The sequence below is a fragment of the Galeopterus variegatus genome, unplaced genomic scaffold, assembly GCF_000696425.1.
Source record: "Galeopterus variegatus unplaced genomic scaffold, G_variegatus-3.0.2 Scaffold2524, whole genome shotgun sequence".
NCBI classification, from domain to species: domain Eukaryota; kingdom Metazoa; phylum Chordata; class Mammalia; order Dermoptera; family Cynocephalidae; genus Galeopterus; species Galeopterus variegatus.
In genome coordinates this window covers 178,111-202,316 of record NW_007728635.1, presented here as the reverse complement: position 1 = coordinate 202,316, position 24,206 = coordinate 178,111, and the positions used below count along the sequence as shown (strand labels likewise).

Here is a 24,206-nt window from a genome sequence, read left to right as displayed (position 1 = left end):
GGGCGGCGGGCTGACGGGCTCTCCCGCCCCGGGCCCGTGGAAGGCCCGCGCCTCTGGCGCAGGGGTCGCGCTGCTCTCCAGCGGGGGCCGGAACCGCGGGGCGCCCGGCATGGGCGCATGGGCGCATGGGCGGACAGAGGACGCGCGGCGTGCCGCGTGACGAGCCGGCAGCACGGGCGTGAGGTCGTGGAGAGCGCAGGCTGTGCAGCCGCATGCTTAACCTCCCCGAGCTCCGGGTCCATCGGTCGAGGGCGGCCGTCGCTGGTGTCTGGGACTGGCACATGGCCGATACCAATAAATACTATTGTTATCATAAAAGAGTCCCCGCTTTAGCGTAACACGGCTTGTCCTCGGTAGGAGGCTGTTTCTCTCTTGGTGGTGAGGAGTGTGACGGCGGTGACAGAACCACGGCAGTAGTCTGTCTCAAGTAAGGGTTCCTGTGTCATTGGTAGTCGGTGTCGGCTGTTTCAGTGACAGTTTCTTGGTCTGTGGGTTCTTTAGAGTCCAGCCTTGCACTGGTTTACAGTTGAGTGGTTGAGGCCCTGGGGTCAGTCACAGGAGCTAGCTCGGCCAGTTATTAGTTCATTGCCCTTGAGGAAGTTAGCTCAGCCTCTCCACCTAGAAGGGGGAAATAATAGTACCTGTCTTCATGATTCTTACTCTTTGAGGCTCCTTTACCAGTCTTGGGTTAATTCCTTACTTATTTCTGATTCCATACTGCCCTGCACAAGGCCATTTTTCAGTTTCTTGGGTTGCGTTCATTTTCCCGTCTTGCTTGGTCTGATCCTTTTCTTTTTGTCCCTAGTGGACATTGGACTCCGACATGCGAGTGGGCAGGCAGGGATCTACCTTGACAGTTTGCAGTTTTTATGTCAGGAGACTTACCTAAAAGGTCTTTTTGAGTGGCGCTGTTGTCCCTTTGAATCACTGGTGCTGAGATATAATGAAGTCCTCTGTGCTGACACCTGTAGCTGATTAATTGGGGGGATCCATGACATATATTCCCTGATACTGCTCTTAAGATCTGCGTGGGGACACTGGGTATTACTGTGTTACCTGCGAGGGAGTCTGATAGAACAGGTTTTCCTTTAGGTTCATGCTACTGTAAAAGATCATACAGAAGTACAGCTGACCCTTGAACAATGTGGGAGTTAGGGGCACAGACCCCTCCTTCCCCACACAGTGGAAAATTCACGTATACCTTTTCTTTTTTTTGCCGCCGATGGGTAGCAGGGATCAAGCCCTGGACCTTGTTGTTACCAACACTGTGCTGTAATCAACTGAGCTAACTGGCCAGCCCCTCCACATATAACTTTTGACTCCCCCCAGACTTAACTACTAATAACCTACCATTGACCAGAAGCCTTACTGATAACGTAAACAGTTGATTAACACACATTTTTTATATGCACTATATACTGTATTTTTACCATAAAGTGAGTTAGAGAAAAGAAAATATTAAAACCGTAAGGAAGAGAAAACCTCGAGAGATCACTTTTTTTTCTTTTTTAATTCCTTTTTGTCTTTTTTACTGACCGGTAACGGGATCGCAACCCTCGGTGTCGCGCCCATACCGGGGACCGGCAACGGGATTGCAACCCTCGGTGTTGCGCCCGCACCGCGCTCAGCCAGTGAGTGGGAACCGGTCTCCACATGGGATCCGAACCCTTGGTGGGAGCGCCGCCGCACTCCCAAGGGGCGCACTCTGCAGTGCGCCACCGGCCAGCCCAGAGATCACTTTTTACTGTGATTTACTGGAGAGGTGAACTGAACATGAAAATGATTACCATAACAACGTTTTAAGCAGGTCCTCGCAACATTTGAGCTCACCCCAGTATGCATTCATGACATACCTAATTTTTCCTATTTTTTTTGATATTTCTAGGCTATGCCGTTCATCTGTGATTTTTTTCAAATTGTCACACATCTCCAAAAATTTTTACAATATATTTGTTGAAAAAAACCTGCGTTTAAGTGTATCCACGCAGTTTTAACCTGTATTGCTTAGAAGTCAACTATTATTCTCACAGTGAGTTTCCTAGGGATATGTTGAGATATCAGTTTTCAGGTATTAAGCCCAGAGGAGTAAGACTGATGATAAAGCAACTGAAAAGTGCTCATATTTTCAAACATAAAAGCTAATTCTCTAAAATGAGGTGCTCTAAACTTACATTCATGCATTGGCATCTCTTATATTGTTCTTTGAATGATAGACACCCAGGGCTTGGATTAGCTATGCAGAGGAGAAAAAGTTTCTTTGATGATTCCTTAATAGAAAACAACTTCAGTGTTAAATACAGCCATGGGGATTATTGCTAGGGGTATTCCATGTCAACACAATTTGAAAATACAGCATAAAGAGGGTTTCTTAGTTAACAAACATTTATGGAATGCATACCATGTGACCAGTTCTATACTAACCTGTATGGTGATATAAAGAACCTTTTCTGTTACCTCTGTGCTATCCCAGTTCTGTATACTTACAGGTTTTGTATTGTATTTATTATACCATGTCGTAACTGATTTGTTCCCATGACTTTCTTCATTGTGCTTCTGAATTTCTCAGGGGTAGGAATTGGTTCTAATTCCCCTTTGGACTCTCAGCTGCCTGGCAACACCTGACCTGGAGTGGATGCTCAGTGCCTGAGTGTGATTTGTGACTTGTCTATCTTTAGTAACATTTTTTTTAACCTATACCCATAATGTATTTGGCATTGTAAAAAACTGTTGGCTTATGATACATTCTTATCCATTATCAGTAGTTATTTCATAGGCCAAGTGTTCTGGTGGTTGGGAGGACCTAACAAAACATAGCTCTCAGTTCTCTCAAACCAGCTTTGTGGTCAGCTGAGAACAGTGTTAGTGTTTCTGCCTGTTTGCTGTGTAGAATGGTGTATTTATTTGAGATTAAATCAGCTTATCCTTTTTTTTTCCCTTTTTGTCTTTTTTTACTGACCGGCAACGGGATCGCAACCCTTGGTGTTGCGCCCGCACCAGGGACTGGCAACGGGATTGCAACCCTTGGTGTTGCGCCCGCACCAGGGACTGGCAACGGGATTGCAACCCTTGGTGTTGCGCCCGCACCAGGGACTGGCAACGGGATTGCAACCCTTGGTGTTGCGCCCGCACCAGGGACTGGCAACGGGATTGCAACCCTTGGTGTTGCGCCCGCACCAGGGACTGGCAACGGGATTGCAACCCTTGGTGTTGCGCCCGCACCAGGGACTGGCAACGGGATTGCAACCCTTGGTGTTGCGCCCGCACCAGGGACTGGCAACGGGATTGCAACCCTTGGTGTTGCGCCCGCACCAGGGACTGGCAACGGGATTGCAACCCTTGGTGTTGCGCCCGCACCACGCTCAGCCAGTGAGCGGGAACCGGTCTCCACATGGGATCCGAACCCTCGGCGGGAGCGCCGCCGCGCTCCCAAGCGGCGCACTCTCCAGTGTGCCACCGGGCTGGCCCGAGCTTATCCTTTTTACATTTTTTATTGACATTTTTATCCACATGCTGTAAAATTCATTGATTTAAAGTGTATAATTTAGTGGTTTTTAGCATATTACAAGGCTGTGCAACCATCCCCACTATACCTAATTCCAGAACATTTTCATCACTACAGGAAGAAGTCCTATAAACATTAGCAGTCATTCCCCCATTTCTCCCCATTAAATAAAATTTGCAGAAGGCCATTGATTTGGACTAGGCCTCTGCACTAAGCCTAACAGACCAAACTAATATGAAGTTTAACTATAGTGGCTGAACTTTAGTTAATTGCAGGAGGCTCTATAACCAATTAACCTGTAACCAATTAACCATCTCTACATTATACTTCCTTTTCCTGTAATTGCTGGCAGCTCATGTTATTGGTTGGAGTTCTCTGAATCTGCTCTGATTCAAAGGGCTGCCTGATTTGTGAATTGTTTTTGTTTTTTGCTTTGTTTTGCTTTGCTGTGTTTTGTTTCTCCTAGCTCAAATAAACTCAGTTAAAATTTAAACTTGTTCATTTAATATTCCTAACCATCCTTCCAGCCCTAGGCAACTACTAATCCACTCTCTCTGTGGATTTGCCTATTCTGGACATTTCTTATAAATGAAATCATATAATATGAAACCTTTTGTGTCTGGCTTCTTTCATTTAGCATCATGTTTTCAAAGTTCATCTGTGCATCAGTACTTCATTCCTTTTTACGGGTGAATAATATTCCACACAACTTGAAAATACAGCATAAAGAGGGCTTCATATGTGTATGGTATATTACGTTTTATCCATTCATCACCAGTGATGGACATTTGGGTTGTTCCCACTTTTTGGCTGTTATGAGTAATACTGCTGTGAACATTTATGTAGAAGTTTTTGTGTGGACATATGTTTTCCATTTTCTTAGGTAGGATCATATGGTAACTCTACATTTAACATTTTGAGAATCTGCCAGACTTTTCCACCATTTTACATTCTCACCAGCAGTGTACAAGTGTCCAATTTCATCAGGTCCCCACCAACACTTGTCTGTCTTTTTGATTATAGCCGCTCTAAGTGGATGTGGTTTTATTTGGCTTGGTGATGTTTTATTTTTTTCATCAGACTGCAGATGAACTTTAAACATTCCCATCTGTATTGAAAAGCTTGCCCTCCCTCACCCTGTGTAAATGTGGTGAATTTTTACTTTGCAAAAAAATAGGATCGAACTTTTTCACTGCCACATTTGTATATATCACCTCAGTGCCCCTTGCCATTGATTGCTTTTAATTCTGTGTATAAAATTTTAATAAGGAGCTTTTTTGGTTTGTTTATATTATACTTCGATTTACCTAGACTGTGTTTACAACTTTTTAGCAACGTATTTTACATAAAGCAGAGATGGATCTGTAATGGACTTGTAGAACCATGATTCTTGCCAGTATAACAATATATCAGGTATCTTTCTGTTCTTATTTTACTGTCATTTTTCAATTTGAAGAGATTTAAGATCATCTTAGAGATATTGACTGATCAGACTAAGCATGTTTGGTAGATATCAGACACATAATTTAACCAAATGCTGCAAGTTAAGTAAACATTGCCAAAGTGAACATGTTGTCAGATAATTATAATTTGGCTGCAATTCTAAATTGTTTGATTTTGAAGTATTCTTGACTTCTGGATAACAGCATATGTCTCCTGGTCCTGTTGCTAGAATAGAGTCACATAGGGCCAGATAACCCTAGTACCCTCTGAAAGGGAATCATTCTGTGCTAGTTTATGTGTTGTTGTTATTGTTTCCTGTGCTAGTTTATATAATCTTTTTGATATAATCTTTATGCTTTATTTTTGTCATGTTGCAGCTTTATCGATATGCTACAACTCAAGCGACAACCAGCAGAAATTCTCTTTTGAGAGATGTGATTGCTGCTTATCAAAGATTCTGTTCTCAGCCTCCAAAAGGTAAACACTTAGGTGTGACCATAATGATCCATGTTCTTGTTAAAGAGACCTGTCATCAGCAGGTGTTCACTCAGCAGGCACAGAGGTTTAGTTTCGGGTTGACTCTTCTGTCTCCTGCTGTAACCCACTCCCCTACCTCCAACTTCTGTTCAATTACAGTGATGAAAATATGGTGCCTTGGGGGAGGGGAGAGAGGGAGGAGGGAGGGAGGTGTCGGTGATGGGCCATAATAATCATATACGAGGGAGGGAGGTGTCGGTGATGGGCCATAATAATCATATACATTGTATATTGACAAAATAAAAATTTAATGAAAAAAAAAAAAGAAAATATGGTGCCTTCAAATATAACACTTTTATAAATGATGAAATTGATATGTAAAGGAGGCTTTTGTGTTTAACACATCTGGGTTGTGAACTGTATTATTTCAACTTTGATGTACTTCTACACAAGAAATACACTTTTAGCTTATGCCTTTTAATATTGTATCAGCTGCTTTAAAAACAAATGAAGGCGCCTGCTGGTTAGCTCAGTTGGTTAGACCATGGTGCTGATAGCACAGAAGTCTGGGGTTTGATCCCTGTTCCAGCCAGCTGCCAAAACATAAATAAATAAAAACCAAGTGAACACACATGCACAAAACCTGATGAATTTTAGTTTGAGTATATGTAGTTTTTTCCTTTTCTAACAGGATTCGAAAAGTACTTTCCTAATGGAAAAAATGGAAAAAAAGCTGATGAACCTAAAGAAGTTCTGGGAGAGAAAAAAGGTACCTTTTGCAAAGATTATGTTTGAATTTATTGTTTTCCCCTAATATGTGATGGTGATAATTTCCACTGAACAAAGAAAGAGTTATCATGTCTGTTCTGAAACTGTCAGTTAAAATTATATATAAGATTCTACAAACCCTGTGTTTCATTTCATCTTAATTTGTTATTCATATTTTCCTGCCATTTTTCAATTTGAAGAAATTTAAGATTATCTTAGAATATTGACAGATCAAACTAAGCATATTTGGTAGATATCTGACCCATACTTTATTTATTTAAAAGAAAAGGTAATTTAAAAAAAAAAAGAAAGAAAAGGTAATTTTATTAATATATTTTTTTGTTACATTCTAGGATGTTGTTGCAGAGCAGTTGGGAGGGAGGGGGAGAGGGGAGAAGGGAAGGAAATGGGATGGAAGAAGGAGGAAGGAGGAGGGGTGGGATTGAGGCCTGTGGCACCCCCGACATTCCCACAGGGGAGACTGGGGGGCTTCTAGCAGTGGCTAGCTGACACATAATTTAAACCATTGAGAAAAATCTTAGAAACCTAATACATGCAGTTTATTTGAGACAGTGTTCTTTAAATTGTTCCTTAGAACCTTACCTTTTCTCAGGGATTCAAAGAGAGTTCTTAGAGTTGGGCAGCTGGGGGGGACCGTGTAGACTCTGAGTCTCTTGTCACCTGCTTCATGAGTGTGATAGCATTTAGCACGGTGCTTGGCATGTATTGACATTTGACTGGCATTCTTTCTTTTTAGGGAAATGTACAGAAAAATATAATTCAGCCCTTGTTTTTAAATGAACTTGTCTTATAGTTGGAGGGACAAATATATGCTCAGAGGATGCACAGGAGTGAAAGCCAGGCCAAGAGACAAGTGGAGGGAAGCATTAGTATGGACAGATGATGGCCCTGGATTCCCGATTGAAGTGTTGGGGACATAGGCCACTTCTACAGAGTTTTCCCAGGGCATGAGAGGGAATCTTTGAATCTTGGTTCGGGGGCAGATTAATGATAATAGCTCCACTTTTAAATACAACCTGATGGGTACCATTTGCATGTATGTTACTTTGTCCCAGAGTTGTTTGGAGTATTGTCAGGCAAATTTAGCAATGTGCTGACTATATGTTTTCCAATCCTGTGCTCTGTTAGGGGTAGGGTAAAGGCTTGTCCACATTATGCCTGTCTCAGACTCTCTGTGTCACTTTAGATAGAGGTGCATGAGCTCTTGTATACGGCACCATGTGGAGAGCCTGTCATGCAGCCACTGAGGGTGACCAGGAGCCTGTAGCTTCCCATCCTGCTGCAGTATGGGGGTTGCTTCATGGTAGTTGAAGAAGTTAAAATGGTATTTGTGGGTTTTTGAGAGGATATAGAAGTGGCAAAAGGAAGGAGAATGTTAGTGACTACATTAGTATGCTAGGGTTACAAAGTATTGCAAACTTAAGCAACAGAATTTGTCTCATAGTTCCAAAATCTAGGTGTCAGCAGGTTGGTTCCTTCTTGAGAGCCGTGAGGGAAGAATCTGTTCCAGGCTTGTAGATGATTGACTTCTCCTGTGTCTCCCCACTTCACCTTTCCTCTCTACGTCTCTGTGTCCAGATTTCCCCTTAGTATAGGGACACCAGTTTTACAGGATTAGGTCTCACCCTATGACCTCATCTTGACTTGATTACCTTTGTTGTGTCCCTGTTTTCAAAAAAGGTCAATTCTGAGGTAGAATTAGGGCTTCAACATATGAATTTTGTGGGGACACAGTTCAACCTAAAACAGTGACTAATTTCAGATTCTTGCAGGCTAGTTTTATGTGGGTGAGTATTTTTTTTTTTTTTTAGCCAATTAACAAAATTATGGCTTTCCTACAGAAGAAACTGTTAACAATGTTTACTTCATGAGAGTGTGAAAAGGGAGTATGTATTTTTTAACTTTGAGTGGGAACTCAAGAATTCTCATCCCAACTGTCACTTATCACTGTCACTTAACACTGCAAGAAGTAATCCAACCAGTTACTTAAGTTATAGTTGCTTCCTCTGTAAAACACGTGCATATAAGAGTAGTATACTTCTCAGGTTATTGGATTATTATGCATATTCCATGAGACACAGTGCAGGTAAAGCACTTGAAAGCCTCCTAGAATGTTAATGCTTTGTGTTAGAATCCTTTCTCATAGTGTTTTATTTAGTAACTGATCAGTTGATGTAATGTATTTTACAGTAAGTCTTTTCTTAAACTGTAGAAATGAAAACACTGTTGAGAGCTCTTTGTTTATCAACAGAATCAAAACCAGATGCTACCCCGCGCTCTTCCGGAGGAGGAGGAGTTGGTGGTGGTGGAAAACGAGGTGGCAAGAAAGATGATTCTCACTGGTGGTCCAGGTTCCAGAAGGTTTGATTCTGAACTGTGTGTTAATTTTGAGGTTATGATGGTGGCCCCAGGAAGGATTGGGAGGTGTTAACAGCATTGGGAGGAATTCGTGTCTCACATAGCTTAGATCACATTGTGGAATTTCATTCTTCACAGAAGTTGTCTCCTTCTTTGCCCAGGGTGACTTTCCATGGGACGACAAGCACTTCAGGATGTACTTTTTCTGGACTTCTCTGTTTTGGGGTGGAGTCATGCTTTACTTCCTGTTCAAGAGCTCCGGGAGAGAAATTACTTGGAAGGACTTTGTCAATAACTATCTTTCCAAAGGAGTAGTAAGTATTTTACGGGATTGGTGGCTGTAGTGGTTCAGAAGGTGAAATTCAGTAGATTAGATCAAGAAAGTGATAAATAGCAAGTTTGACAGACTTGTCCATTGTACAGTTATTTTCACATTGGATTTTTCTAATACCGAAACGTACTGTGACCAACAAACCTGTTTGTTTCAATCCAGAGTCCCCAAATTTACCATAGAATCCTTTTATTTCACTTATACCAGAACGAGTCTTGGAGCCCTGCTTCCAAGTGTGGGCCTGGCGGCTCTTGTCTGCTTTCATCGTCTTCTCATGGGCCCTCAGTTGCCTCTTCTCTGTGCTGTCGTGTGCCAGTCTCTCTCGGCTCTTTTTATGTCTTTACTGCTTTTAGTCTCTGGTGGGCATGGAACCTAATCAGAGTTGTGTAAAGTAAGAGCACACGGGCGCTATGTGAGGGCCCACGTAGGGCACATGGACTCTGACACCCGCTCTGTCTGCTGAGAAGCCTTTATTACTACTTGCTGGGTCTTTGCCCAGGTAAGACCATATTTAAGCATGTTTAAGATGCTGCTCTTCTAAGACACGTTATTTTATATATTATTAAAAAAATTTAGTAAGCTGCCAATGAAACTATGATATGTCATCAACTGTAAAATGTATTCTAGTTTCTGAGATGTTAAAATATGAAAAATGTCCATCTTAGAATTGATGAAATATAGTGATGGTAAGAGAACCAGAATTAGGCCTGCTATGTAACCTTAAGGAAATTACTTAATCTTTCAGTACTTGTTTTTCCATCAATGAAATGGATAAAATAAAGATAAGATATTAGTACTTACCGAGGTAGTATAAAGAATCTAAATTATTTTTAAAAGTTTGTACAGGAGGGTGAGCATGGAAGAAATGGAAATGGAAGTGGTAGATAACACAACCACTACGTAGATTTTTAAAAAATGTGTTTAACTTTAAAATCACAAACCTAATATACACATTGACAATATTCATATTGTCAAATAATCACTGTTCCTAATGAAACTGTTAAGAATGAGGGCCGGCCCCGTGGCGCACTCGGGAGAGTGCGGCGCTGGGAGCGCAGTGACGCTCCCGCCGTGGGTTTGGATCCTATATAGGAATGGCCGGTGCGCTCACTGGCTGAGCGCGGTGCGGGTGACACCACACCAAGGTTTGCGATCCCCTTACCGGTCATGAAAAAGACAAAAAAAAGAAAGAAAGAAACTGTTAAGAATGAGATACTTAGCAAAAGATGAATATTCCAGTTGAATAGCGCAAAGGATATAACTAAGCTATAAAAGTAGAAATACAAAGGGGGCGGGGGTTCGGTGGGACAGAAAAAGAAAGGCATAAGACAGAACTTAGCTTCACAATTAAATAAATGCAAATTAAAAACAATAAACCAAATTGGCTAAGATTATTAATAAAAAGATAATACCCAGTGTTGACAGGGTACGTGAGATAGTCTCAGTACATCCTTCATACAGGAAGTTTGGCAGTATGTATAGAGTCTTAAAAACCCTCACATCCTTTGAACTACTTCACTGGTTTTTAATCATAAGATGGGTTCACAGAGTTATTCATTACAGAGTTTCATTAAAGTAAAAAGCAAAACAGAAGGAAACCAAGTAAATATCCAGTAAGAGGGAAATAATTATTAATAGCACTGAAATAGTCTATTTCTGTTTGGTGTTTTAGTTGGTCAGAAGTCACAGAAAGGAAAGGAATAATGATTATAAAGGGCATTCTTTCTTCTGGATTTTGAATGTACTGACTGGTGACATTTCGCTTGTGATGAGTGGCTGCTCCTTTTGATGGATGCTTTACACTGAGGAAGCATCCTTCTGCTGTCACTTTTACAGTTATTAGGGATGGGTTTGGAATTTTTTGTTCCAACTCTTTTGACTATCTATTGAAATAATGGTTTCTTTTCTTACTTGATGTATTTATGTGACAGAGTAACAATTTATTAATAATGAACCATAATTCCATTTTTGGGATAGATTAGTTTCACACTATTGGATTTTCTTCATTAATATTTCATTTTCTAAATGAGATTGGTATGCAGTTATCCTTTTTGTACTTGTATCGTATTTTTCCCCAATTTTTTTTATCATGGTAAAATACACATAAAATTTGCCATCTTAATTGTTTTTAAGTGGACAGTCAGATGTTAAATTCATAAAGTGCAACCATCATCACCACACTCTCCAGAACTCTTTTCATCTTAGAAAACTGAAACTCTGTACTCATTAAACAATAACTCCCCTTCTTCCCCTCTCCCAGCCCCGGCAACCACCATTCTACTTTTTGTCTCTGATTTTAACTACCCTAGATACCTCATATAAGTGGAATAAAAGGTATTTGTCTTTTTGTGACTGTCTTATTTCATTTAGTGTAATGTCCTTAAGGTTTAACTATATTGTCGCATTTTTCAGTATTTGCTTCCTTTTTGAGACTGAATAATATTCCATCATAGGTACATACCACATTTTGTTTACCCATTTATCCATTAATGGAAACTTGTGTGGCTTCCACTTTTTAGCTGTTGTGAATAATGCAGCTGTGAACATGGATGTCCAAAGATCTCTTTGAGATCCTGCTTTTAGTTCTTCTGGGTATATGTGAACATGGAATTGCTAAGTCATATGAGAATTCTATTTTTAAGTTTTTGAGGAACCACCATACTATTTTCCACAATGGCTACACAATTTTACATTCTCACTGGTGTTGCACAAGGGTTCTAATTTCTTTACATTCTCACCAACACTTGTTATTTTGGGTTTTTAAAATTTTTTTGATAGTAGCCATCCTAATGGGTATGAGGCACTATCTCATGGTGGTTTTGATTTGCATTTCCCTAATGATTACTGATGTTGAGCATCTTTTCATGTGTTTCTTGGCCATTTGTATATCTTGGGAGAAATGTCTATTCAAGTCCCTTGCTAATTTTTGACTCAAGTTTTTTCATTGTTGAATTGTAGGAGTTCTCTATATATTCTGGATATTAGTCCCTTGTCAGGTATAAGATTTGCAAGTGTTTTCTCTCATTCCGTTAGTTGCCTTTTTACTCTGTTGATACTGTTTTTTGATATACAAAATTTTAAATTTTTCATGAAATTCAGTTTTTCTCTTTTTCTTTTGCCAATACCTTTGGTGTCATATTCAAGAAATCACTGCCAAATCCAATGTCATGAAGCTTTTGCCCTGTGTTTTCTTCTAAGAGTTTTATATTTTAGCTCTTACATTTAGGTCTTTGATCCATTTTGAGCTAATTTTTATGTATGGTATTAGGTAAGGGTTCAACTTCATTCTTATGCATGGGGATATCCAGTTTTCCCAGCATCATTTGCTGAAAAGACAGTCCTTTTCTCATTGAATGGTCTTGATGCCTTCTCAAAAATTATTTGACGATATGTATATGCAAGGGTTTATTTCTGGACTATCTGTTCTATTCCATTGGTCTATATGTTTGTCTTTATGCTAGTACCACACTGTTTTGATTACTGCAGCTTTGTAGTAAGTTTTAAACTCAGGAAATGTAGGTCCTCTGGCTTAGTTGTTCTTTTTCAAGATTGTTTTGGCTATTCAGGGTCCCTTGAGATTCTCATATGAATTTTAGGATGGGTTTTTCTATTTCTGCAAAAAATGTCATTGGGATTTTCATAGGGGTTGTATGGAATCTGTAGTAGATCACTTTGTGTAGTATTAACATCTTAACAATATTAAGTCTTCCAAGCCATGTACATGAAATATGTTCCTATTTATTTATGCTGTCTTTAGTTTCTTGCTCAGTGTTTTTTTAATTTATTTTTTATATTACTTCTCAATAAACATTGTAGTTGATTTTCATGCCCCTTTACCTATTCTCCTTCTCAGTGTTTTATATTTTTCATTGTACATGTCTTTCACCTCCTTGAGTAAGTTAATTCCTAAGTATTATTCTTTTTGATACTATTATAAATGGAATTGCTTTCTTAATTTCCTTTTCAGATTATTCATTGTTATGTACAAAAATGCAACTGATTTTTTTTTTTTTTTTTTAAAGATGACCGGTAAGGGGATCTTAACCCTTGACTTGGTGTTGTCAGCACCACGCTCAGCCAGTGAGCGAACCGGCCATCCCTATATGGGATCCGAACCTGGGGCCTTGATGTTATCAGCACCACACTCTCCCGAGTGAGCCACAGGCTGGCCCAATGCAACTGATTTTTGTGTGTTGATTTTGTATCCTGTCACTTTGCTGAATTCATTTGTTAGTTCCAAAAGTTTTTTGTGGAATCATTAGGATTTTTTAGATATAAGATCATGTCATCTGTGAATAGAAATAATTTTAGTTCTTTCTTTCTAATTTGGATGCCTTTTATTTCTTTTTCTTGCCTAGTTGCTCTGGCTAGAACTTGCAGTACTGTGATGAACAGAAGTGGCGAAAGCAGGCATTCTTGCCTTGTTCCTGATCTTAAAGCAAAATTGTACAGTCTTTTACCACTTAGTAGGATGCTAGGATGCTCACTGTGAGTTTTTCATATATGGCTTTTATTATGTTGAGGTTTTCTTTTGGTTATTTTTTTTTGTCACAGGCCATTACAGGATCCAGACCCTTGACCTTGGTGTTATCAATACCACTGAGCTAACTGCCAACTTGGTAGTTTCCTTCTGTTCCTAGTTTGCTGAGCATTTTTATTGTGAAAGGGTATTGAATTTTGTCATATGCTTTTTCTGCATGAACTGAGATGATCATTTAGGTTTTTTTCCCTTCATTCTGTTAATGTGGTGTATTACATTGATCAATTTTCCTATGTTTCTTTTGTTCTTTTCTAGGAATAAATCCCACTTGGTCATGCTGTATAATCCTTTTAATATGTTGAATTTGGTTCGCTAGTATTTTCTTGAGTATTTTTGAATGTATGTTCATAAGGGATATTGGTTTGTTGTTTTCTTTTTTTGTAGTGTCTTCGTCTGTCTTTGGTATGAGGATAATTTTAACTAGCTACATAGAATGAGTGAGGATGTGTTCCCACTCTTCAGTTTTTTGGAAAAATTTGAGAAGAATTGATGTTAATTCTTCTTTAAATTTGGTAGAATTCACTAGCGAAGCCATCAGGTCCAGGGCTTTTTTTTTTTGTTGGAAGATTTTTCAATTACAGATTCATTTCCTTATTAGTTATAGATCTTTTCAGATTTTTCTATTTCTTCATGGTTTAGTCTTGGTAGGTTTTGTGTATCTAGGAATTTGTCTATTTTATCTAGGTTATCCAATTTGTTAGTATACAATTGTTCATTGTACTCTCTTATAATCCTTTTTATTTCTGTAGAATCACTAGTAATGCCCCCACTTTCACTTCTGGTTTTAGTGATTTGAGTCTTCCTTCTTTTTTAGTTCATCTAGCTAAAGGGGTGTTGATTTTTTGTTGATCTTTTCAAAAACCAACTTTTAGTTATATTGATTTTCCCTATTTTTCTCTTTCATTTATCTTTGCTTTAATCTTTAATTATCTCATTTATTTCATATATCTCTGCCTTAATTGACTTCCTTCTGCTAGCTTTGGGTTTAGTTTGTCTTTTTTTTCTAGTTCCTTAAGTTGTAAAGTTAAAGTTGTTGATTTGAGATCTTTCTTGTTTTTTTTTAATTTAAACGTAAATTTCCACCTGCTTTTGTTGTGATCCACAAATTTTGGTATGTTGTGTTTTTGTTTTTATTTATTTCTAAGTATTTTTAAATTTCCCTTGTGATTTCTTCGATTCATTGATTGAGTGTGTTGTTTAATTTTCACTAATTTGTGAATTTTCCAGTTTTCCTTTGTTATTGATTTCTAACTTCACCCTATTGTTGTTGGTGAAGATACTTAGTATGATATCTATCTTTTCAAATCTATTGAGGCTTAATTTGTGGCCTAACGTATGGTCTGTCTTGGAAAATGTCACATGTACATTTGAGAAGAATGTATGCTGTTGTTGAGTGGGGTGTTCTGTATGTGTCTGTTAGATCTAATTGGTTTATTATGTTAAATCCTCTATGTCCTTACTTCTGTCTGTTGTCCTATCCATTGTTGAGAGTGGAGTATTGAAGTCTCTATTATTGTAGAGCTTTCTACTTTGCTCTTTAGTTTTTGCTTCATATATTTATATGCTCTGTTGTTAGGTGCATACATGTTTAGAATTGTTATGTCTTCTTGTTATAATGAACCTTTTATTTAAAGTCAATTTTGTCTGATATTAGTATAGCTGCCCCTGTTCTCTTTTGGTTACTATTGCATGTAATATTTTTTTCTATCCTTTTACTTTCAGTCTATGTGTGTGTTTGGATCTAAAGTGAGTCTCTTATAGACAGCATATAGTAATATCATTTTTTTATCCATCCTCCCAGTCTCTGTCTTTTGAATGGAGAGTTTATTTATATTTAAAGTAGTTGCTGATAAGGAGGGACTCACTTCTGTTATTTTGCTGTTTGTTCTCTATACGTCTTATAGCTCCCCCCCTCATTTCCTGCATCACTGTCTTCTTTAGTGTTTAGTTGATTTTTTGTAGTGAAACATTTAAATTCCTTTCTTACATTTTATAGCTGTTTTCTTTGTGATTATCATGGAGATTACATTTAACAACCTAAAGTTGTGGCATTCTAATTTGAATTTATACCAACATGAAAACCTGGAAAAACTGTGCTCCTGTATAGCTCCATCCCCACCCTTTTTTGTTGTTGGTGTCCCCAAATTACACCTTTATGCATCATATGCCCCAAAACATAAATTAATAATTTTTATTTTTTATTTTTTTTAAAAAAGATGACCGGTAAGGGGATCTTAACCCTTGACTTGGTGTTGTCAGCACCACGCTCACCCAGTGAGCGAACTGGCCATCCCTATATGGGATCCGAACCCGTGGCCTTGGTGTTATCAGCACCGCACTCTCCCGAGTGAGCCACAGGCAGTCCCTAAATTAATAATTTTTAAAAATGCATTAGTCTCATATTATGTAGAAAACAGAATGCTGAGGTATAAACCAAAGTTATAGTAATACTGACTTTTATAATTACCCATGTATTTACCTTTGTTGAGATCCTTACTTCTTCATATGGCTTTGAGTTACTTTCTGTAGTGTCCTTTCCTTGTACTTTGTAGGCCTCCCTTCAGCATTTCTTGCAGGGCAGCTCTAGTGGTAATGAAATCCCTCAGCTTTTGTTTATCTGGGAATGTCTTAATTTCTCCCCTACTTTTGAAGGACAGTTTTGACAGATATGTGATTCTTGGTTGACAGCTTTTTTTTCTTTTAATGCTTTGAATATTGGCCCGCAGCCTTGTTGCCTCCAAAGTCTCTGATGAGAAATTTGCTCATAATCTTATTCAGGGTCCCTTGCATGTGGCAAGTTACTTATCCCTTGCTGCTTTTAAGATTCTGCCTTTGTCTTTGAAAAGTTGTATTATAATGTGTGTTGGTGTGGGTTTCTTTGAATTTATCTTACTTTAGAGTTTGCTGAGCTTGGATGTTTTTATTCTTGTCTTTCATCAAATTTGGAAAGCTTTCAGCCTTACTTCTTCACATATCCTCTCTGCCCCTTTCTCTCTTCTCTTTCTGAACTCCCACAGTACGTGAATTGGTCCACTTGTTGTCCCACAAGTCCCTAAGCTCTGTTCACTTTTCTTCAGTGCTTTTCTTTCTGTTCCTCAAACTTGATAATTTCAGTTGTCCTATCTTCAAGTTTGCCAACTCTTTCTTCTGCCTGCTCAAATCTGCCTTTGAATCCCTCTAGTTTATTTTTCATTTCAGTTATTTTACTTTTCAGCTCCAGAATTTTTTTTTTTTTAGGCTTTCTCTTTATTGATATTTCTATTTTGTTCATATATCATTTTCTTGACTTCCTCCACATCTTCCTTTAGTTCTCTGGACATGTTTAAGATAGTTGTTTTAAATTCTTTGACTTGTAGATCTGCCATCAGGTCTTTTAGGAATAGTTTCTGTTGACTTATTTATTTTTTCCTTCAAATGGACCATACTTCCCTGTCTTTTTGTTGCCTTTGATTTTTTGTTGAAAACCAGACATTTGAATCCAATAATGTAACTCTGGAAATCAGATACTTCTCCTTCCCTGTGGTTTGCTGTTTACTATTTTTATTTATTACTTTTGTTTTTGTTTTTATTGTTATAGGCTGTTTCTGTACTCAAGGATCAGCCTGTATTGTAAACTTGGGTTTGCTCAGATCTTCTCTGAACTTGGACCTTTTCATGGGCATGCATGGTCACTTTCTGATTTTCCCTATATATCCAGTTATTTTTGTATGTCATGGTCTTTAACATCTGGCTCCAAAATGGAGAAAGAGAAAGATGAAGGGGGGAAAAGGGCGCTAGCCCTTTAAATCTCTTGGCAGTCATTTCAGCCAGAGGGGAAGGTACAGCACCACAGTGGCCACTGCCTCTTTGCCTGTATCTCTGTTATCAGAAACAGCAGTCATCAGTCAGAGCATAGATCCCCGATATTTAGAAGACAGGCTCCTTTTTGTTGAGTGTGCAAGCTGCTCCTAGAACGCGTGCACAGCTGCTTGCTGTGGGACTGGGGATGGGTGGCTGCTACTGTGCCAGGAGCTGAAATTGATCAGAAGTAGCCACAGTTGACCATCCACGCTTTCCCCTGGAAGTTGCACCCTTCAGTGGACTCCAGAGTTCCAAAAGTTATGTCAGGCTGATTCTGCCTGTGAAATTGTGTAGTTAGGGAGATGCATTCCTGGTTCTTCCTTCTACACCATCTTCTTAGAGTCCTCTTGTGTACTCATATTTTTGAATCAAGTGTTTAATCTCATGAAAGTGAGGTTATTGTATTTACAAATCTCAGATGCCTACTTTCTCAGAAGTGACTCCTGTCCTTTGTGTGGCCAGGGCTGCAGCAGTCCTTCCGAGCGTGACAGCAGCTATTTGAGGAGGAGTCTCCATAGCTCCATCTGCTCCTGACTCACTGGTTCTGTGGAATGCATCTCCTGTCTCCCTAGCAGTTTCATGGGGGCAGTGCTCTTCTAGTCATTCCTTTCCAGAAAGACCCCTTCAAGATCAGTTACTGCCCCTTCTGGCTCCTCTGGAACCACTCTGGGGCTCTTCACTCCGCTCGTCATTCATGCTTTCCAGACTCACTGACACAGCAAGAAAGAAGCATATTGCACGAGGCTCATGCTCCTCAGTCATCCACATTTCTTAGGATGAGGGGTTTAAGAATATTATTAAGAATCCTATATAATTAGGAGATTAAAGGAAAAAATGTTTAAATTATTTTATACTCATAAAATGCCAAAAATTTAAAAGTCTTTGAATACCAAATGCTGGTGAGGATGTAGAATAATCACAATATTTTCCTGATGAGAGTGTGAATTGGAGAGCCACTTTGGAGGGCAATTTGGCAACAGCTAGTGCAGTGGAAGATGTGTCTACAGGGATGTATCCTGAGAAATTTTTGAAGATGTGCCCAAAAAGGTATATACGAGAATGTTCACAACAGCATTGTTTGTGATGGTGAAAAATTTCAAACACTCTGATTGTCTATTAACAGGAGAATGGGTAAATAAATTGGGTTTTGCTCATAAAATGGAACACCCTGCAGGACTGAAATGTCAGCATGGGTAAACCTCCCAAATGTAAAGCTGGGAGGAAAAAGAAAGTTACAGAGGAATATATACAAAACGAGACCATTCTTTTTTATTTTTCTAAGAAGATGACTGGTAAGGGGATCTTAACCCTTGATTTGGTGTTGTCAGCACCACGCTTTCCCAAGTGAGCTAACTTGGCCATCCCTATATAGGGATCCGAACCTGTGGCCTTGGTGCCATCAGCACCATACTGTCCTAGGTGAGCCACAGGCTGGCCCTAAAACAAGACCATTCTTAAAGTTTAGAAGCAGGCATAAGTGAATGTATATATTGTTTAGGGTTACATGGTGTATAGTGCAAGTGTAAAGTGCTTTGGGCGGTTCAGCCCCAAAATGAAAGAGTGGTCACCTCTGGGTGAGGGCATGCCTGGCAGCTTCCACAGCGTTAGAGGTGGGAATAGGGACCATCCCTATCAGATTCTTTATTGTTTTTTGTATGTCTGAAATATTATGTGCATTTTAAATGAGCTGAAAAGAATATCTCAGGTATTTTCTGTAAGTTTATGTTTGAATGTTTAATGTTTTAAAATTCTAGGTCGACAGACTAGAAGTCGTCAACAAGCGTTTTGTTCGAGTGACTTTTATCCCAGGAAAAACTCCGGTTGATGGGGTAAATAATTTTAATTGGTGTAAATGAACTTTTCAGACTTAAACCTGAAAAGAAAATATCCCTCCTATTGCAGTAGATATGCACACTAGATGTGTCAGAGTTGAGCAGTGCAGCAGGCGTAGTACTCACTGACGTCAGTGAGAATGTGAACATGCTGCTGCATTAGTGATATGGGGATTGGGTCAGTGTCCTGTTTTGTTTTTGGTAATCACTGTGGCTGTATATGTAGGAAACGGTGAGTGAAATTCCAGCTTTCAGTATTCCAGAATAGTCTATGATTTTTCAAGACAGAGAAACAATTGTTTGGTTAGGGAAAAAATGTTAAAATCTGAATTGCTTATGTTTTGAGACAACTTCTTTCAAATCAGTGTAAGAAGCAATTCTGATCGTCTTTGTCCCAAGTCTTTTGTGATATTATATGAATTTCCATCTGTTTTCCTATTTTAAAAAGAATTTGTATTTCTTGTCCAACCAGTTTGGACTCTACTTGCAGAGACCCCAGACTGAGTTGAATGCATTGGAGGATTGTGGGGGAGAGGTGGAGGTGAGGCTCCCAGGTGGTACCCAGCCCTTCTCAGGGCTTGACCTCCGTCAGCTGTACCCCACCTGTAGTGGATTGAATTACGTCCCCCCAAAACTCATTGAAGCTTGAATTGTGTCCACCAAGTTTTAGAAACTGTGACTGTTAAGAGGGTGGGAAATCCTTTTATGATAATTGAAAGGTGGGGCCTTGACGAGGTGATTGGATTGTAGGACCGTGCAGTAGTGAATGGATTAAAAATGGTGGTCAGGGGCGTCGTTCTGAGGGCTTTAAAAGAGGAGAGTCTGTCTGTCTCTCTCTCTCTGCTGTCTCTGCTTCCACTGTCTTGCAATGTGAGACCCCTGGGTCACTGTCGCCACCACCAGATGGACTTTGGACATCCCAGCCTCAGAAACTGTAAGCAGTAAATTTCATTTTCTTTATAAATTACCTAATTCCAAGTATTTTGTTATAGGCAACATAAACGGTCCCCCGTTCGCCATCCCCGGTCCCCGCAGTCTTGGCACCCTCTGCAGGGCTAGACTTCTTTATTGCCCTGCATTCCTGCTCCCTTAGGATAATTCTGTTTAACCATTTCCTGGCTGTCCTGCCTGGACAGGGCAACATTTAAGGACAAGCTAGAACTGATGCTGACCATATCTCTTTAATAACATGTCAATAAATATATCTGTAAAGTCACATGGCTCTGGTGTTTTAGTCATATTTAGGGGAGTTACTGTAATTGATTTGATTTCTCCCCCACAGTCTCTCTCCCTTATGATGAAATGTCCATTAATAACCATGCTACTTTTTCTTCCTCAGACTTTTAGTGCTGGGAAGTAAGTTGGCACTCCCTCTCGAGAGGACAGTTTGGCAGTATATATACCAGCAGTTTTGGAAGTACACACAAGCCCAGTAATTTTGCTTTCTGGAATATAGCCTAGGGGAATAATTAAGGATGCGTGTAAAGATGTCTGTATAAGGATGTCCTCAGAACATTGTTTACATAGCAAAATATTAGAAATAAGTCAGTATCCCACGCCAGGCACCTGGTTAACACTGGAGACTCCTCATTCCTGTACTGTCAGTTTCCATGCTGAGCAGTGGTCCTTAGAGGGGTGCTGTTTCCTCTCAAGAGCACTTCTGACACTGGAGGGGACCTTGTTTTCTAGTCTTGGCGTATGCAGCATTTATATATTGAAATTCATACCATTGTATTATAAATTACTTTCTTTTTGTTTCTCCTTTAGAGTACAGTTAAGGTTTGTATTGATTTCTTTTAGAAATTATGCATATGTTTCAAGATTATAAAGGAAGTATTATTAAATCTTGAAGGATAGGCATTGAAATGCTGATAGTGTTTATCTCTGGGTGTTGAGATTATGGATGCTTTTTATTTTCTGTATGTGTATATTTCCAAAGTTTTTTACAGAGAACATATATTGCCTGTTTATAAGACTTTTTTGAGCTTTCAGAAACAGAAGATTTTCAGTGTCCTACTACTCATAGAGTAGCAATATTAATTACTGTGCTGTGCTGTATACACACAGGCTTTAGCTTCAAGTCAGTTCTACTCTTCACTAGCTGCTTGGGTTAACTTCTCTGAACCTCCGTTTCTGCATCTTTAAAGTGGGAATGACAATAGTGCTTTTTTAGGGCTTGGTGCTTAAATGAGATAGTGTAAGTCAGTGATGGTTTTCCAAACTTCCTTGTGCATAAGAATACCCTAACTGTTACAGCTTGAGTCCTGAGACCTCCCCCTACTCCCCCATGTTCTTACCTAGATTGTCCTGAGACCCCCCGCACTGTCCCACTCCACCCCCAGGTTCTTATCTAGATTGTGTCCTGAGTACCTACATTTCTAACATGCTCCTGAATGATGCCCGTATTGCTGATCCTAGGTCTACACTGATTCTCTGATGAGAGCCAGACATTTAGCATGTTGCCCCGTGGATAGCGGGTGCTATGTTAGGGCATGTTCGATTACCTATTTGTGGTAAATGTATTATGAACATGTTTTGGAGTATGTAACCACATGAATTTTGTTTCTTTGTCAGTGAACAGCTTACCAAGAACTATTATTGTGTGATACAAAACTTACTATCCATCTTTTATTTTTAGATATGTGGAGAGAAGTAGTAGAGCAATGTTCCTCACTCAGTAATCCTGGTTGGTGGGAGGAATATGGGATGGCATGTTGCTCTGTTATTATGAGTTTTATATCATAGACTTATTGTTTGGATTTTTTTTAAAAAATCTTATAAAAATGGTTGCAAGCTAAAGGAGAAACAAAGTGTTTTTGTGCTATAAAATGGTGCTAATACATGCAAGGTGCTTGGAACAGGGTCTTATATCTAGTAAAACTCCATGAATGTGAGCTGTTGTTATTAGTGTCTTCATGGTTGTGCAGAGAGGCAGTGTGACATGATGATTAGGGTACTGGCTCTGGGGCCAGACTGCTGGGGTTCAGATCCTAGTCTCCTTTCCATGTGGAACCATGGCAAGTTAAGTTGCCCCTGTAGTTTTCTCATCTGTAACGGGGACAGTGAGAATCGAGGCTCATATTCAGCCAGTAGACATTAGCACAGTTATGGAATACTTATGTACTGGCTGGTAAAATGACCCTTGCCCAAGCCCCTCAGGTGTCCCTCCCTAGGGCCCTCAGGAACTCCCCAGCTCTGGTAGATAGAAGGGCAGTGCCCTTGGCATGGCAAGGGACTTCTGCCCTGACTGGTCGCTGGTGGCTCTTTCTAATTGTTCAGATTTTGAATATCACCCCTGGTGATAGTACCTACTTCTTGGGATGGTTCTCCAGATTAAATGAGTTAATGTATATGAAGGGCTTAGGACATTATGCCTGGCACTTAGTAAGTGCTCAGTATGCTTTAGCTGTTATTATATCACATTAGTTTTTAATTTGTGTATAGGCAGCTGAGAAGCACCCAGGAAACAGAAGTGGAAAAGAATGCTGTCCATTTCTCTTGTCTATAACAGAATATCTAAAACTGGGTGATTTATAAAAGATATAAAGAAATTTATTTCTTATAGTTTCAGAGGCTGGGAAGTCCAAGGTCCAGTGGACACATCTGGTGAGGGCCTACTTTTTGGTGGTGACTCTCTACAGCGACCACGGTGTCACATGGTGACAATGAGCTGAGCAAGAGAGACCTAACTTTCTCATTCCCTCTTGTAAGGCTGTCAGGACCACGCCCTTTACTCCATGAATCGATCAATAACATTTACGAGGGCACAGTCCTCATAATCCAATCACCTCTCAAAGGCCCCACCCTTCAAATAACATTATTGGATTTCCCAACCTCTTAACATTCTTACAGTGGAGATCAAGTTTCCAACACATGAATTGTTGGGTGATACGTTTGACCCGTAGCAAATGCATATTTATTTATAAAAAGGGATTATTTTTTCAAATAGGTTTTTCATTCTGTTCTTTGAGTTTATAATTTTTTTTTTTTTTTTTGTCTTTTTTGTCTTTTTCCGTGACCGGCAACGGATCGCAACCCTCAGTGTTGCCCCCGTACCGGACCGGGGACCGGCAACGGGATCGCAACCCTCGGTGTTGCTCCCGCGCCTCGCCCAGCCAGCGAGCAGGAACCGGTCTGTATGTGGGATCCGAACCCTTGGCGGGAGCGCCGCCGCGCTTCCCAAGCGGTGCACTATCCAGTGCGCCACTGGGCCGGCCTGAGTTTATAATTTTTGAGCTATTGGGGAATATTGTAAAGAATGCTTATTTGCCAAATGTTCTCACTAAGAGAACACTTAATCACTACATCATTAAAACCAGACTTTTTAATTTTTTTATTTGTAAATTTTCAGAATTTCTGAAAAGTTCTTAAAAAGTTGAACCCTTTAGTGAATCGAACCCTTTGTTTCCACTTTATTCTTAGGATATTTGTTTTTCTCTTTTTATAGCAACACGTCTGGTTTAATATTGGCAGTGTAGACACCTTTGAGCGGAATCTGGAAACTTTACAGCAAGAACTGGGCATAGAAGGGGAAAGTCGGGTACCTGTTGTCTACATTGCTGAAAGTGATGGGTAAGAAGTAGTTTTAAAAAATTAATAATTTGAAGGCCATTTAATGTGCTGTGTGTGGTTCCCTGTGTTCTGTCACTAGGTGGCAGGATTGCACATGATATTCTCAAACAGTTTTTTCTGTTTGGCTAGATTTTCTTTTACACCGTTAGTAACTTACTAGTTTTTGCACATGACTGATTCATTTCTACACATTTATATTTATCTTGAGTAAGCAGTAATTTGGGGTATTAATGTCCAATAAGCTGTCCTTTGGTAGGATTTTAGTATAAAGAACTCCTTTATATCAAAGAGTGGTATTCCCACCTTTTAACTATCACTTATGTTTATCTTTCACAGAGTTTTCTAGGACTTTTAAGTAATTCTTCTGCCTCTTACCAGAGCTGCTGCTTCTCTTGGGGTTGTTTTGAATAAGCCCACTTAAAAGTGTGTGTGGATGCTCAATTTATTTCAAGAGTTGGTTGTCTTTGAGCTTATCTGAGAATTATATTACCTTTGAGTGCCAATCCACATACACCTAGTAGA

The 24,206-nt window shown here is 39.5% G+C and overlaps 2 protein-coding genes across 2 annotated transcripts in view; one reads left to right on the top strand and one right to left on the bottom strand.

Annotated features, from left to right (window-relative positions):
• Positions 1–283, bottom strand: part of SLMO1 (slowmo homolog 1 (Drosophila)) — a 36,954-nt gene extending 36,671 nt beyond the window's left edge. Inside the window, exon 1 of the mRNA XM_008582140.1 lies at positions 52–283. Coding sequence (XP_008580362.1) covers positions 52–283 — 232 coding nt within the window. The remainder of the gene's footprint in view (positions 1–51) is intronic.
• Positions 284–823: 540 nt separating this feature from the next.
• Positions 824–24,206, top strand: part of AFG3L2 (AFG3-like AAA ATPase 2) — a 50,666-nt gene continuing 27,283 nt past the window's right edge. The window contains exons 1-7 of the mRNA XM_008582139.1: positions 824–829; positions 5,323–5,422; positions 6,114–6,191; positions 8,463–8,572; positions 8,731–8,883; positions 19,035–19,109; positions 23,560–23,684. Coding sequence (XP_008580361.1) covers positions 824–829; positions 5,323–5,422; positions 6,114–6,191; positions 8,463–8,572; positions 8,731–8,883; positions 19,035–19,109; positions 23,560–23,684 — 647 coding nt within the window. The remainder of the gene's footprint in view (positions 830–5,322; positions 5,423–6,113; positions 6,192–8,462; positions 8,573–8,730; positions 8,884–19,034; positions 19,110–23,559; positions 23,685–24,206) is intronic.